Raw genomic sequence first — 16,314 nt, forward strand, 5'->3', positions numbered from 1 at the left:
AGACAGATAAATTGCATCTCTTCACACTAAAAGTCTGCGTTCTTCAGGATCCCCAAACAGCCAAGGCCTGTTCTCAGTGTTTGCAATGGCTCCCTTAAAAAGTTAAGATACTAATAATGCTTTTTTTTTTTTTTTTTGCTGCCTTCAAGAAACTTAGAAGTAAGTTATGTCATCAGAGAACCCAGAAAAGCTCTGCTTTTGGCGGATTGACATCAACTCATTTCAGTGCTGATGAGTGAGGTGAGCAGTGTGGGGCTCGTATTTCTTTGCCAGACACAAGCTGGTGGCAGCTTCATCCCACCAATGAAAGGTGAACTCAAACAACACACTGTGCTCTCACTGACAGAGCCCACAGCACTAGCTGGGGACTACCTGTACTTTTAAAACGCAGACAACCCTGACTATGTAGCACAAGCCACCAAGATGCTGCACAGAGGAGGTGCATAAGGCACTTACTCTTTTCATCACTGTCAAGGTGGCGATAAATGTAACCTTCTAGGTAAGACTGAAATTTGGGTGATGGAGAGAAAAAGGCCAGACTGATGGCCATCAGTTCCCAGCCCCATGCCAGGCTTCGGTAGCACATGTTATCTGTTGTCTGCCGGATCAGCTGTATGTAGAGCTCATCCCGCAACCCTTGCATGCTCCAGCACTTGGTGACCGTGACCAATGCCACGTGATTGCGGTCCATGCGAGTCTGACGATCTCCCATGTAGCTCTGCACCAGTTTGAACATCTCACATGCCTCTTTTTTGATGGCCCGGTTGCTAGTGATGAGCATTGGCTTTTTGATGGAGCCGCCATTCCAGGATAGCATATTGGAGATGGAGATCCTTCGTCGGAAGATGCCTTGCGTGTGCATGTTCAGGTTTTTGGAAGCCCAATCTGCCATGCTGCTCTGGGAGATGGGCTTCCGTAGGGTGTTGAAAGGGAAATGGCATTCCACACAGCCATCATGCTGGTTGCTGCCCTCCTGCTTGGGCTCCAGCTCTATGCTCTCAGGCTGCAAAGAAGAACAGACATGTTAAAAGCAGCCTAGGTGACTCCTTACCCAGCTAGGAAATTTATCCATAGTGAGACATGAAGCTACCAGCAATTGCACAGTGGTCTGTACAAACATGACTTGGTGCAGAATTGGTGGATGACACTTGTAGTTCTGCAAGAGCCTGGCTGGCACAGCCACACACTAATGCTGTCCCTAAGGGAAATGCTGAGACGTAGAGCAATAGGGATGAGTGTCCCAGAGTTTACAGAAACAGGCAGGAGGTGAGCTGATTTCCAGAGCAGCAGCATAGCTCTGTGGCACCAAGCATACACTGAGGAACCAAACATCTCTGCACTCCTCACCCCTCAGTTCCTATGGAGCTCCAGGAGCCCAGGAGGATGATGGGACACTGGTCTACAGTTAACCCCAAAATATACATTAGTTCCTAGAACTTTAGAGCAAGTCAGTGTTTCCTTCTTAGTATAGAGGAACTCCTGAATTCATGACAGAGGCTTCTGCAGTCCAACCCTTTCCTATCTCACACCCCACATGTCCCTGCATGCGGATGATGGGATTAGCACACATCACATTCCACCCCTCATTGCCAGCCTGGAGCACAATAATTTCTCCTGGTTTTTCACTTTGTTCTTTTTATCCCTTGAGTTACTCCTCTACCTCCTCACCCTCTCTGAATTTACTCAACACACTGAATAAAAATCCCTGCCTGCAGTTCTCTGCCATCTCCATATCCTCTATCTCCTTCAAACCACCTTGCCTGTAGTTGATTTTCCTCCTATCACCTCACCTGCTCCTTCAGCATGTTCCTCCTGAGGAGTCACCTCCTCACACTATCTTGAGGGTCAGGAGACTCTGGGTTCTCTCCTCTGCTCTCTCTGAGGTTTCTCTCTCACATCTCATTCACACAACTCCACAGGTGTTATATTTGTATTGACAGTACACAGCCATCTCTGCTTAGCCTGTCCCAGAAATTCTGCCCTCCTTTGATACTGAGTTTTCCTGTCCCCCAATTTTCTTCTCTATCATGCAAGCCTAGCACAGGACATAACTGTTCACTCAAGCCACTTGATGCTATTTTCAAGTGAGGCAATGATTTTGCTGCTGTATTTTCTGCAACTTCCTCCCCTCTTTACTTGGACTCTTGAGTATTTCTCTGAATATTTTTTTATATTTATCGACTCTTTTGGCCTTTACCACAACATCTGTCTCCTTTCATCTTGTGCTTCTTCATATTACGACATATTAATTATTTTTCTTCACTTTCCAGGCCATTCACAGCCTATTCCCAACCCACCATCTCTTGTGCATAATCAAATTTTAGCTCTCCCTGTTAATGCAACAGGGAGAAGATTGGAGACCAATTTCCTATCAAGTCTAAAGAGGCTGTGAAATGAAATTGCTGAAATATTAATAGTAACATGTAAGTAATGTAAACTTCATGTGTTTCTGTGTCTGAAAAGTGGGAAATGTGGAAACATGATATCAGTTTTCCAAAAGGTTTCAGATGAAAGCAAGGCACTTATTGATCCAAAATGGCAATAAAGAGAACACATACAGATAAATCTGATAGAGCGGAGAGGTGTCAGCCTGGCTTTCAGGTCTGCTGGAGCAATCTGGAATAGTCAAGGAGCTTTCCCAAGTTTCTTCATGAAAGACTGTATACCAGTAAACAGGAGAAAAAACAGAAAAAAATAAGAAGCTACTTTTCAGCATGGAGGATGGTTATCAGCTCTGCCCCATCAAACTGATGCAGAGACTGGTTGTTCAAAATAGGAGCAAAATAACCAGAAGAGTAAGCAAAGAGAAAATCACAGAAGCTTCAGGGGATGTAAAAGAACCTAAATCTGAACTAAAACCAGGAAGCAGGATGTTCCTTTGAATACAAATAAGAAAAAGATAGCAAACTAAATCCTGCAGAAATGCTGTGTTAGAGGGAAAAACTACTCCCCTTGTGCAGGAACACTAATGGGCTTTAAAACAGCTATTTCAAACAAGATGCTAGAGCCAATGACACCAATTTTCTAAATGTTGCTATTTCGTGTTCAAGAACTGGGAGGGAGAATAGCATATGAGGAGCCATTAGAAAAAGAAGAGAGAGAAAAAGAGGAATGCTGTCATGTGAGTATGCAAATCTTGATGCCTGTGTCCTATACCCACTAACTCAGACCATTCCAATGGAAAAAGTATGTATCAGGGAAGGGTTATCCACAAAGACATGAGTGACAGTAATGTGATCAGACAAGCACATTTACTTAAATAACAGAGCAGAGCTACTGCCAGTGCTGAGGGCTTGCTGGACATGAGCCCCATCCCACAATTCTCCTTCCTCTTAAACCACTTGCCTGAAACAGGGTTTCTACCTGCAAAGCTGTGAAGCTTTATGAACTGTTTGCTATTCTGCAGAAACAGACGTGTCTTGGCTGCAGCACATCCCTGGAACTAAACCCCTCACAAAGAGCAGGCTCTGCATGAAGAGTCTAGCAAGGAAAAAAGAAAATTAACATGGCACAGATGGGAAGGTACCTGTGAAGAATGGCATGCAGCACCTGATGAAGCCAAGCTTGTATGGCTGGTCACGTTCTTTTCTAAAGAATCTATTTTCTCAAAAGTTCTCTTCTGCCTCATTGTGTCCTGTGGAGCAGCCACATTGCTGGGAAAGGATTCCCTTATCTCCAAGTCCTGTCTGTACAGAGACCTGTTGCTGGCTGAGACATCATCGCTGGAGCTCTGGCTGATGCATTTTTTTAAATGGTCAGACTGAAACCTGACCTTGCTGCTCTCTGCTGGGACACCATTCTCAAGGCTCTCATCATCCAGGCTGGCTTTGCTTTCCCTGCAAACTGCTGACCTGCCCACCACAGCACGCATCTCAGCGATCACTTTATCATTCAGAGCTGTGAGCTCACTGCTGCTGCCCACAGAGCCAGGTCTTGCTTGACCTGTTCCTTGCCTCCTTCCTTTCCTTTTTCTCAAGCTTGGAGAAGGGCCAGTTGAATAACCAGAATCCTGATGGCTTATACCAGTTGGGTACTCCTGAGTCTGCAGGCTGTTTTGCCGACTGTGGTGGAGTTCCATGTTCTTGAGGACATTGGCTTCCAAGATCCTCCAAGACTGCTTGAAGCCGTCCTTTGAAGCAAGTTGACCAGGCAGTTTAGTAGAGGTATCGGTTGTTGCAGCAGACGACTGGGAGAGTTTGGCAGATTGGTCAACATTGACCATATGTTTTATGTATTCTCTGCCAGCTGGGCTGTATTCAGTAGAAGAGGGATTTCTTGCATGCTTCTTTGCAGCTTGTTGTTGTTGCATACTGGGATGCTGCAATAATTTGGTTGGTTGCAGCTGCTTTTTCAAGCTATTGCTTGGTGACCTTCGTGGAGGAATCCCACTCACACAAATGCTTTCAGTATCCATATCTACTGGTGGTTCGTCATAAATTGGCAACTCTAAAGATGGCTCATCGTATATAGGTGCAGGAGAGGCATAAGTGGGGGATGAAGGCTGGGGGGTTCCTGTCCGGCTCCTTGGAGGTGTTTGAGAAGTTGGACCATTCATCAGCACCAGACAAAACCCACCACTCTCTGTCTTTTTGATCTGCATAGACTGCTTTGTTTCTCCAGCAGGCATTTGCTTGGAGGCTCCAGGGCTCTGGGACATGGATTGAGGCTGAGCATATATAGCTGGTTTGGGAAGAGATTTTGGGCTGTTGGGCTTTGGAACACCCTGCAGCGGAAGAGAACTGTTTGAAAAGCTCTGCATCTGCCTCAAACTGTTCACTTTGACCAACATGGCTGCTTTTGTGCCTGGCAGAGGCTGCCAGTGGGTAGGAGTCTCCCTAAAAGAAGAAAGATACAAATGCACACAATTATTTAGGAATTATATTTACTGAAGTATCTTCTATGTCTACCCAAATACCAAATTGTTAGTCTCAAAGTCCCTAAATATTCCTCAATCAGTTATATCTGTAAGTTATTTTTTCCTGAGGATCCTCCTTGCTGAAACAGAAAAACATTGTTGTTATTCACATAATAAATTTCTAAATCATGAAGAGCAGAACAACAGGATGAAACGAGTTCATGATACAATAATCTATCTGGTGTCAGCAGCACTGATACAGACATAACCTATGCTTCTCAAGTCTCATCAGACAACATGGCACCCAGAACAACCAGCTGAAGACCAGACCAGCAAGCTATTCTGGAACATAAAACTCAAGTACTAAATTGGAAAATAATCCCAAGTATCTGCCTTCAGATTATCCAACTATGATGACAGTCCTTGCAGACCATGCTATTTTTTTTAATTTAAGTTTTCAGATATGAATTTATTTTGTAGAAAAATCTATGAGGCCTATGGGAAGTATATGGGGGTGGCCGTCCTCCACTCACAGCTTACACTGCCACACAAACTGCCAAGCGTCCACCCAGTCTAGTCTAGATGCACTCGAATCTGGTTCCCTTGGCCACACCTACTAGCCCCTTCTCTCAGCTCACATGGCTGTGAAACATTCCTCTGCTGGGAGTATCCTCTGACCCGTGATGGTACTTGGGATGCACCAGAACCCAAGTGCCCACTGCAACACCCCAGTTCCCAGGGCACATTCTACAGTGTAACGACAACAACCTGCTGCCAGGCTGTGGCTATGGCCAGTCTGTGTTTGAGCTCTGAGGAAAAGGGAATGGAAAGAATATTAAACCAGCTGAGCTTCCAGGTTTTCCAAGGCATCACAGTCCCCAGGAAATTCCACTTGAATCTCATTCTATATTGTGCCCTACCTCCATGTATCTGCTACCAGCAACCACTGGGTAAGACCCGAGGGGAGGTGTTCCATCTGAGACAGGAGATGTTCCCCTAATACCTTCACAGCTATTTTGCTCTGTTTTCACCTTGACCTTTCTCCTCACTCCACATTGCTGATCTGTCCTTTATGGCCTCTCTGCTGGCAGACACACCCACCTCTGCTGCATGTTCAGAGCTGCCTCCCACCAATGTTAGGTTCTCTTGTGCCTCCACTGCCAAACCCCAAGATATATGGACATCCCAGCCCTCTTGCTCTCTGCTCCTGCTCTCCAGAACCCTTTCACCCAGCCAGGTGCCAGCCTCCTCCTTCAGCACGGCTTTCCTGGGGTATTCTGCCTGTCCTTGCCCCATGGTCATCCTGCCAGTGCATCATCTGCACACCCCCTGCTCTCCCCACCGTAGCCCAACAGGCCACACCTGCCCCTCTGTGGGTGTCCTATTTCACCTGGTGCACTCCAGTCACCTTCCCCTCCATCCTGTCACACCTGTTCCCAATCACTGCTCTCCTAAAGGGGTGGCACGCTCCCTCCTCATCCACTGCTTACCGTATTTTTGGCAAAACATACTCTCTATTGGCAATGCTTCGCTGTGAATCCCATCTTGACACAATGGCACTGGGAGTGGCACAGATGAGGTTGGCACTGCCCTGCCATGGGCATAGTGCCTTGATCCCTAGCCAGGGTCCAAAGGCCTCACCATACTCTGATCACACTTGCCACACCTCTGCCTTTGCAGGGCTGGCTTTTTCCTGCAACAGACTCCACGTAGCTCTCTTGTGCATCTACCGAGGTATGACAAGAGAAGGTTGAGAAAGGACTGTCTTCCTCTGCTTTGCACCCTGGGGCCCCCTCTTACTCTGGGACCTCCTAAGTATCTCCCACTGAGGCACTGAGGATTTTATTTTAAGGGAGCTACTGACACTACTTCAGGATGGTGATGCAACTCCCATGAGGGAGACCTGTCTCCCAGCCTCCACCTTCCTTCTCTTCACAGCATTGCAACCCAGTCCTGACCTAAGCCCTATGCCAAGACCAGCTTGGGAAACACTGATGAATTTGGGATTGGCCTCTCTCCATCTGCCCAAGCCACCATCAAGCACAGCTCCTGCTCTCCCACTCCTGTTTAGCCCTCAGTGGTTTGTTGTCCACATACTTCTTCTGGGGCATGATGTCTCAGGGCAATGCAGGAGTCAAGCACCAAAGGTGCCAAGTGAGGATGCACACAGGGAACCATCAGAGGTAACAGTAACAGCAGGATGACAGTGGCATCCATGAGGACACCCAGCTCCACAACTCGCCAGGTATCCCTCCTTGGGGGACACAGGCTCTGCTCCTTGCATCAGTGCATCCCTCCTATGCACGACCAAGCTCCAGTCTCAATTCCAAGTTCTGCTGAAGACCTGGCTCTTCCTTGAAGAGCCTGGACTAACAGGAAGACCCAGAACAGCAACACTTGGTAGGCTTTTAAATGAGGATTTCTGACACCCCCATGGCTGTACCAGTGGCTCATTTCATGGCACAGAAGAGAGATTGGCAAAGAACAAGCAGGACAGAACCATCCAAAGGCTCCTGACTCAGCAGGCAGGCCACGGGTATCTGACTGGCACATATTTTAGCTAATATCTGGACCAGCACTATCCAGCTGTTGGGTTGCAGGATAGCAAAGAAGCCATCCTTCTACTTTGGGCCTGCCCAGAACATAAACACATGCTGGGCTTTTAGCACAGACTTGGTGAAAAAAATGAAATTCGGAAAACTGAAACCTTTAATTGTCATATAATAAGTGTAATAATATCTTAAATGTTTATTGTGTAAAAAGCCCGGCACCGCGGCCCCCCCCACCCTCAATGACGGAGCGAGAGGGACCGGCAGAGCAGCCGGTGCTGCCGCCGCCGGCACTGCCGCCGCCAAAGACCGAGAGAAAAGGCTTCGAAGAAAGGCGAGGCGCGGGCCTTGCCCCCGGTCTACTCTCCCCGCTCCCGGAGCAAGTCGCTGCAGCAGAGCTCGTCCCCGCTGGCGCCATGCTGTGGCGCAGTGGCAGCGGCCTGGGGCGAGAGCGAACAGAACCGGCCGCTTCTCCCTGCCCACAGCGGAGACCCCAGTGAGCGGGGCCATCCGGCCCCGACGCCCGCAGCCAGCCGCCGCCGGAGTGGGAGAAAGAGGGGCTGGCCGCGCTCCCCCAAGCCGGCACGGGGAATCCCAGACGCCCGCAGCCGCCTCCCTGGCGTGGCTCCAGCCGCCATGCCGCCCGCCCGGCTTAAGCCCAGTCGCAGAGAAGCCCCAAAGCCCGCATGTGGCTCAGCCCGCCCGCAGCCAGCCGCCGGATGGCGCGTCCACAGGCCCACAGGGCTGCGTCCCCGAGCGCGCCCGGGCCGCCGCCCCGCTCCAAGAAGAGAGAACCCACGCCAGCCACATCTAGCAGCCCTGGTGCTGCCCAGCCCCTCCGAAACGCCATATTGGATACTATAAAAGCCCACAGCCCCTGCCGCCCAGGCCGACCCCGCATGCAAATAAAGGACCTCGAAATGCATCTCGGGATCCCGTTTAACACCAAAAACCCCTTATAAAATAAAACCAAGTAAAATTGAAACGCACAGAAACCAATGCTAAGCCGTGTGGACCCTGGAGTATCGAAAGAGCTAATTTCTCTGGTTTTTCTTACTAGCTGTAAGTTAAAAGGACCAAACCAGAGATGAGACCTCCGGAAACAACAAAAGAAACTAAGAACCCTGGAGTTACTCCCAGCAAAGGCGGGTTCTCCAGCTCTGCTCAACTCTCTGCAACAGAGCTGATAAAGACTCTCCTCCTCCACGACGCGCATGGGCAGCCAAAAACCCCTCGAGCACCTATTGGAAGAGCTGATTAATAAAGGCATTTTAAGGATATTAATATTTTCTCCGCCCATTTTATTCATAACACTTGGCAGCATGGGTGGGACATGATGGAGAGCAGTAGGAATTCTGCACTGGCACTGTACCTGCCCTGAGCCCAGGTGGCAGGACAGCAAGACGAGTTGGACAGACAACCACAGCAAGGCAGTGAAGTGGTTCTGCCACAAGCAGCAAGCCTCTCTGCAGCAGGATTTTGGCACTTGCAGTCCACGCCCAAACACGTTCCCTCCTTCAGGCCTAGGTCAAAGTGAACATTGGGACCCAGCCTGCTCTAGACCGCTGCAAATTCCTGCAGTGGGAAGAGCCTAGCACCAAGGGCACCCACTGACACTGCTTCTTTTTGAGGAAAAACGCAAACATGTGGGATTGCCACAGTGTTGGGGGTTAGGTTTGCTCCTTTTTTACTTTAAAGAATTTTTTCCCCATGAGCTACCAAGGAGACCAAATGTTGGATATTTAAGGGTACTTGACCAAAACAAAGAGCTACCCAAAGGTTTTATTTTTCTTATCCGTTGTAACTCCAGAAGGGAGGGGGTAACTGCCTTCACTGATAACAAGCCAGCTGTTAAAAACCGGGTGGGGTATTGTTTCTTATCTCTGCTCAGTCTTTTACTATCCCCATGGGACTATCTTTTGTTAACACACCATCAAAGATCACCAGTGGCATGACACATTTCATCACCCTATTGGGAGATGCTCTACTAGAGAGCAGAAGGGCAACCATTTCCAGCTAGATAAAAAGGAGCCACAGGTATCACCACTCTCTCCGGTGTTTCCCACGGGACCCCCAAAGGAAGACCGGACCCATTTTGGGACCCCTGGCTCCATAGGACCATCACCTCTGCTTCCAACAGGCCCACATCTGCCACTCCAGGAGGGCTGACTTTGGACTGTTTCCAACGCCCTGATTAACAGGGCGTCAGGTTGTATTTTTCTGACTGTGTCAGAGTTTTTTTTTTTTGGGTTTTTTTTTTTAATTTCTTGTTTGTTTGTTTGCTTATCATTTTGTACTATAACATTTGTATTTTTAATATCTCTAGTAAAGAACTGCTATACCTATTCCCAAAATCTTTGCCTGACAGTCTTTTAATTGCAAATTTATAATAATTTGAAAAAAGGAAGGGGGTGGGGCTTGCATTCTAAGGGAGGCTCCAATCTTCCTTAGCAGATACCTGTCTATTCAAACCAAGACACACAGCTAGGCTGCTATGGACACTACTAAGAGGCAAAGAACCTAGATGCCCTGCAGGGGCCAGAGGAAACTGGGAAAGCTGTGCCACTCTAATGTCACTGAGGACCACCATGCTCCCCCACCTAGGAATGTGATGGTGAAGGGAAACTTCTAAATGTGTGCTGTAACCCACCATGCCCATCAGTCTCACTGTGGACACATTATGCCAATTCCAGCCTCCCTGGCTGCTAGATAAGAAAGGAAAGAAGCACCATCACAGAAAGGACAAGGCTCTCTTGAAAAGGCCATTTCCACAGCCATGAATGATCTCTTGGGGCCACGTCTGGATACAGCTTCCTTCAACTCTCATCCCCAGGCTGCTGGAAAGACCAAGCAGAGGAGAACAGAGACTCCCTGACTTCTCAGCATGAAGATTCAGTCTTGTCCTTCTGAATGGTCAAAGCTGTGACAAAAAGCAAAGCCAATGGTAGAGAAGTGTCCCTATGCAGCCTCTCAGCCAAGCTCTTCAGCCACCAGCAGCAGACCCTGATAAATGCCCTGGGACTGTTCCTGTGAGGAAAGTTTCCAAGTAGCTCCAATATAAAGGCTTCTACTTTGCACTGATTTTCCCAGCCTGCACCCAGCTCCAGCAGGCCCAGCATATCTAGCAGCTCTTCTCAGGCTCCAGATCTCCATAGTTTGTTTTTCTCCCTCCCAGAAGCCTGGAGAAAAGACCCTGCACCTTAGCTCTGCCCTTCCTAGTAGCTGTTTTTCTGGTGCTGTGACAAAATGAACAAACAGGGATGTTTGTATTCCAGCAGCACTGCTGCTCTGCCCCCAACTCCCACACGGGAGGCAGGGATACAACCTGCCCAAACCAAAAACTCTGCAGACTTGTGTAAAGAACATCGTGTTTGCATATCCTACCCCAAGGCCAAGTGCACAAGAAGGAAACAAACCTGTATTAGGGATTCTGATGGTCTTTCTTGTTGATTATGAAAACTTAACAGTGGAACTACTTACGCTGTGCCTTGAGAAACATAAGCCCATGACAAGACAAATCAGACTTGGAAGAGGCATAGGTATTCTTACAGCCACCTTCTCATCACACATTCCCTCTCACTCCTCTTCCAGCATATATTCCTGGCACTCTAAGACCAAGCCCCTGCTCCTTCCCAGTTGACGATGCTGAGCTGTGGGAAAGATGGGTGAGGAGAGGATAGGCAGCACAACCTGTTGCCCATGCAGAAAGGACCCTCACCTTCCTCTTCTGGGGGACAGAATACTCCTAGGGAAGGTAGCTTTCTTGTGGAGGATTTTAAGATATCCTCTTATTGCAAAGAAAAACCTTGGAAAAAGCACTCTGAAACTCCCATTGCTGACCCTAGGAGAAACAGGGGAAGAGGAGTTAAGGGGCTGGTCTGCATGGACAGCAGGGCTGCAGACAACAGAGCCTGCTCACAGTCCTGACCTGCAGTGTGCTGAAATGCTGCAGACCAGCACACAGGCACTCAGAAAGACTGCATTCTTCAGGCCTTGGCCCTCCACTAAGCTGTTTCTCATCTGTTACCTTGGAGCTCCAGCAAACTGCAAGGCTGCAGTGTCTCAGAGTACACTTCCAAAATGCTGCATTCAATCCCAGGCTGGTCTCACAGTCCCCAAGGGAACATGCCCATCCTTTGCAGAGCTTTCCAGTGTGTGAAAGGATAATCTGGCCATCATTTCCCCTGAAGAGAGCCTATCTTGCTTCCTAATAGGATTGCAAGAGCTCAGGAAGAGTCTGGAGCTGTGAGGCAAGTGCTGTCTGCTGTCCTTGTCCAGCAAGGGAGAAGTAGAGTCAGCACTGGGCTGGGAAGCCTCAGGAAAACACAGCTGAAAAACAACGTGGGAGCAGGAGTATGGGCAGAGGAGCTTCCCCAGGAGGCTCCAGAGATGGTCAGTAGCAGCTGTCTTACCATGCTGCAAGAAGCTACCATTTCCCCAGGGGGTTGACCCTCCTGTGCTGCCAGGGGAGGCCAAAGGCCAATCTCAAGAGAAGGTGCTCCAAGCCACTGCAAGAGCTGGAAGAGCAGCAGCAAGCTGTGGGGCAGTGAAGGAGGTGTGGCATGGGCACGGGGACAAAGGGAACAGGCAGCAAGCTTTTCACAGCTGCTGAGGGTTTGGCAGCACTGAGATGTGGCAGGGGGCACAACAAATTCAGCACTGCTGACAAAAGGCACAAGAAAGAAAAGGTGGTAAAACCCAGTTTATTAAAAGAAAAAGACCTTGACCACAAAGTATAACTAAAAAAAGAATGAAATCCCTTCCCTCAGATCATTGTGGCATGAGCTTGCAGGAGGCCCCGCTTGGCGACTACACTGGTCTCTGACAGCCTCTCCATCTATCACAGGAGGACAAATATGAAGGAAAGAAAACCACTATTTTTTGAGCTGGCATTAAGAGACAAAAGCAAAACTGTCTTGGGTGCAGGTAGCTATAAAATGTCAAATGCTACCAACAGCACTCAATGTGTTCACCCTCTGTTTACACAGCTGCATCTCTCCCAAGGAGAGGAGGACATGCTTGAGGCTGTCTTTGGAGAACACAGACAACAGACCTGAAAATTTCAGTGTGCTCATGTTTTAGTTTACCATACATCCCAGCAATGACATTAGATTATACCTGAGAGCATTTACTTCTGGCTCAGCTCTTTGTTCCCCATTCTACAAGCTAGCAAAAGGCAAGACATCTCTCCTTGGGTGTCAGGCTCAACTAGGGAAATCAAACTCTGCATTATAACCAGTTACACTACCCTTGCTCACCCAGAAGAGAGGACACATTGATAGATGTGCAAGGAAACAGTGCCCAGTCTCCTGCTTCCAAGAAAGCACATTTCGCAGACAAATACTGTCAGCTTACTGGTATGAGTCTTGTAATCTGAAAGAGCCTTGCATATCCAAGCAACCTGTTAGGCATGAGAGACAGCTTGCTTGGGAGCTTTCTCAGCACTTGTCTTTCAATTCATTGCAGGCTCAAGGTGCCCCAAGACTGATACAGAAACCTGAGCTAGGGATAGAAAGAAGGACTCCTTCCCCTCCTTGCAGGAGAATCAGCAGTGATGGTAATGCTGCCCTGGCAGGCAAGGAAAGGTACAGCAAACCCCATATTACATCACCTCCCTTCCTCCTATAGGAGGGGATCTGTGTGGGGTCTTCCCTATTGAGAGGGCTGAAGAACTGAGGGATGAGTCAAAACCAGCATCACTGTTCCCTAGTAGCACACCAACTCCCCATACAAAGGCAGAGGAGGCAATGTTCCTTCCTGAGAGACTGAGTCAGTGTCCTGGTTGCAGACAGGGCCAGAGCTTAGTGCTGCTGTTATTCTATACCATGCACATCGTGGCTGGGACCATGGTTTCAGGAAAGAAAGCCAGGTATCCCACCTGAAATGTGCCATTTTGCCTCTCTCTCCAGTGGAAGGACTGTCAGCATCAACCCCTGCAGGACTTGGTCCCTTTGCTCCCCTGCCAGTTCCCCTCCTGTTTGCTCAGTACACAACTATGGAATGTGGTGTTGAAAGGGACAGTGGTGAAAATGCGAATTTATTGCAGTGCTGAACCAACAGCAATGGGGAGGTGGCCGCTGACAGGGAACAGTCCAGCAATGAGAGTGATCCCAACCCCACTAAGACCCTCAAGCTGAGCAGAAAGGAGCCCTGCCAAACCGAGCCAAAAGGAGTTAATTTGAGCAGTAGGACAAAAAAGCAGCAGTGGTGTGCGGGGTTGACGTCTAGTGCAGTAGAGTGATAGAAATGCTGGCACAGGCACCTGTGCAGAACTGAGCCCAGCGGAGCAGCTGTGTGACACTGCTTGGATGATCCAACTTTCATGAGGTTTGTCACTGGTTTCCGGGTGGGAGTAGCAAACATTAGTCATAGAAGTTCTCCCACCATCATGTCTTTGCTCCCAGTGGCCACATAGGCAGCACACAAATGGCCACCACACTGCCTTTGTCTGGGAAAGCCATGCAGATGCGGTTTACAAGGAGCATCTGACATCTTGGTTTTGATCCCAATGGTGAACAACTTTTTGTGGGCAAAACACCACCTCTTTTTGTATACTATTAACATTTCACTGCTTTGTGCTTTCAGTAAATTGTTAATTCAACCCATAACCTCTGCTTTTGTCTCTCCCTTATCAAAAACAGCAAGCAGAAGGGGAGGATTATTTGAAGTTTAATTCTAGCTGGTGTTAAAACCAGCACAGTCAGGAAAACTTTGGACTCTGTGAAGCTCAGGGTATCTTACACCCTATCAGGGCTCTTACACTCACTTCTTGGAAACATGTAATGTAGTTTTCATGGTGCCCATCCTGGCTGCCCTGGAATGCCAGCTATAAACAGACAGGGAAGCGAAGTCACCTGTCTCATGTCAAATCGCATGTGCCTGTGGCTCAACTGCAGTCACTGGGGGTGACCTTAGGGAACTGGGGAACTACTCAGGTACAGCTTAAGACATTTACTGGATTTCTCACGGCAGGGCAGGGATCATTCTCTGGATGGATGTGAAGCTTAGAGGGGCTGCTTGTGGGGCAGGAGGCACCGGGAGCATCACAAGCACCAGTAAAGTGTTGGGCTCCTCCTGGTGCACTTTATGTGCATCACCAGTGTCTTGCAGCCATTAAGATTTGCACTGAATATAGGAGTGTCTTGCAGGGAACAGCAGACATGTTCTAAGTCTCATTTCAGGGTGCATATACTTTTCAGAACTGCCATCCTATGCGGTTTTCATTAACTTGGCTTTTTTTTTTCTATCCTTGCTTGCACCAGGCATACAGAGAGGCAGCCTTGATCCAAAAACCAAGGTGCTAGCACTTGCTGCACTGCCCAGAACCAGGACAAGGCATCTCAGCATAGATGGCAGGAGAGTCAGGCTCACTCAAGGACTACTCTAGCCCTTAGGTCAGTTCTCAGTATGAACCAACTTTGCTTGCTGCACAGCCTCTCCAGCTGCCAGTACCACATCCTCCAGGGCAGGATGATGCCCAGACAGAGCAGGAAGGAGGCAGAGCAGTCCCAGACAGTACCCCAGGCAGAGGGGCCAACCCGACAGAGACTGGGGAAGGAATACTTTTGTGCAACTGAAGCTGTGAAGCTGAAATCATAGTTTCAATACAATAAAAATATCACTGATTGCTGTCAGACTAGTTTGAGTAAAAAAAATTTCTTAGTCGAACAAAATAGTACCTTGTTATTGGTCTTTTATTTCAGGCTTGATGTGATCAAATAACTGTGCCCAGGAGCTCTGTCCCTGCAGCCCCACCTCCTGCCCTAGCTGAAGTTCCAAAACATCAGCAGCTGAGCTGGTGGGAAAGGAAGGAGCCAGACCAGATAGGCTCACCCTCACCCCAAAGCAGCCTGACCCCCTGCACAGGAGGTATGCCATCCCAATGAACCCTGTTGCAAGTTTTTGAGAGAGCTCTCACCAATACATGACACTCCTGCCTACCCCATCTCCTTCTGTTTTAGCACCCAAAATGATTATCTTTTGATGTGTATTTTTATGGTGTCTCACACAAAGATGGCCTGGCCTAAGCTTGGGACACCCTAGGCAGTGTTGAAAGCAGACAGCCATCCCCTAAGAAGAGGAGGGCACAAGGCAGTGATTGGGGGCCTGGCAGTACTTCACTCCCCTCCTGGGACAGCACAGCACCCTCCTGAGGAAGCACAGTTCTCAACCTGCCTGACAAGGCCTGCCTGGCAGCTAAATTCACCCACTAGATATAAACAGAGAAGGCTGAAGCTCTCCCCCTACCTGGCAGGATCTTTCCTCTTCTCTACCACACTGTCCCACTTGCCCTTCTCCACCTCCTGCAGGACGGCCATTTGGATGGGGGTGCTTCTGCCACCACTGCCAGTGCTGCCTCGGTGCTCCTGGCCACAGCAGTCAGGCTGGGAGCTGCCCTTCATGGCCTGGAGCTGTGCCAAGGGTACAATGTCACAGCCCTGGGGCCGGTGCCACACTGTCTGCTGTGTGATGGCATTGTAGTAGTAGAAGCGGCTGTTGTTCTGGTCGAAGAGTTCCCACCACTGCTTCTGGTCTGACTGGCGCACCTTCAGGTTGGGAGGGGGCTCCCAGCTGCACTCCCCAGTGGTCAGGTTCACATACATCCGCTCCTGGGAGCGGGGCTCGATGATCTCCACCCAGTCCGAGCTGCAGGGACACAAGAGTCACATTAGTCTGGGCCAGAGGCCCAAAGCAAACAGGCTGTCTGAAGAAACCTACAGAGCTGCTGCCACCAGGTCAGGCAGCCTGCTAGCAGATCAAAGCATTGCTTGGGACTATTCAGCAATCTAATGATCTTAGGAGAAGCCAGGACAAGAGTTTGAGATCGGGCAAAAAACCAGTTCTTTGGCACAGGGAAGGGGAGGTTACCCCCATCAGCCTGCCCCCCTCACTCTCCACTCACCAGCCCAG

General features: G+C 49.0%; 1 protein-coding gene across 3 annotated transcripts in view; it reads right to left on the reverse strand.

Annotated features, from left to right (window-relative positions):
- LOC310916129 (rho GTPase-activating protein 39-like) overlaps positions 1-16,314 on the reverse strand; it is a 58,030-nt gene that overhangs the window by 13,456 nt on the left and 28,260 nt on the right. For 2 of the 3 annotated variants that reach the window (XM_083873433.1, XM_083873432.1), the window contains exons 2-4: positions 15,652-16,050; positions 3,527-4,835; positions 457-1,003 (exon numbers count right to left, since the gene is read on the reverse strand). In XM_083873433.1, coding sequence (XP_083729559.1) covers positions 457-1,003; positions 3,527-4,835; positions 15,652-16,050 — 2,255 coding nt within the window. The remainder of the gene's footprint in view (positions 1-456; positions 1,004-3,526; positions 4,836-15,651; positions 16,051-16,314) is intronic. The other variant, XM_083873434.1, reaches the window with a different exon arrangement.

Source organism: Zosterops lateralis, assembly GCF_965231275.1.
Source record: "Zosterops lateralis genome assembly, chromosome: 16".
NCBI classification, from domain to species: Eukaryota; Metazoa; Chordata; class Aves; order Passeriformes; family Zosteropidae; genus Zosterops; species Zosterops lateralis.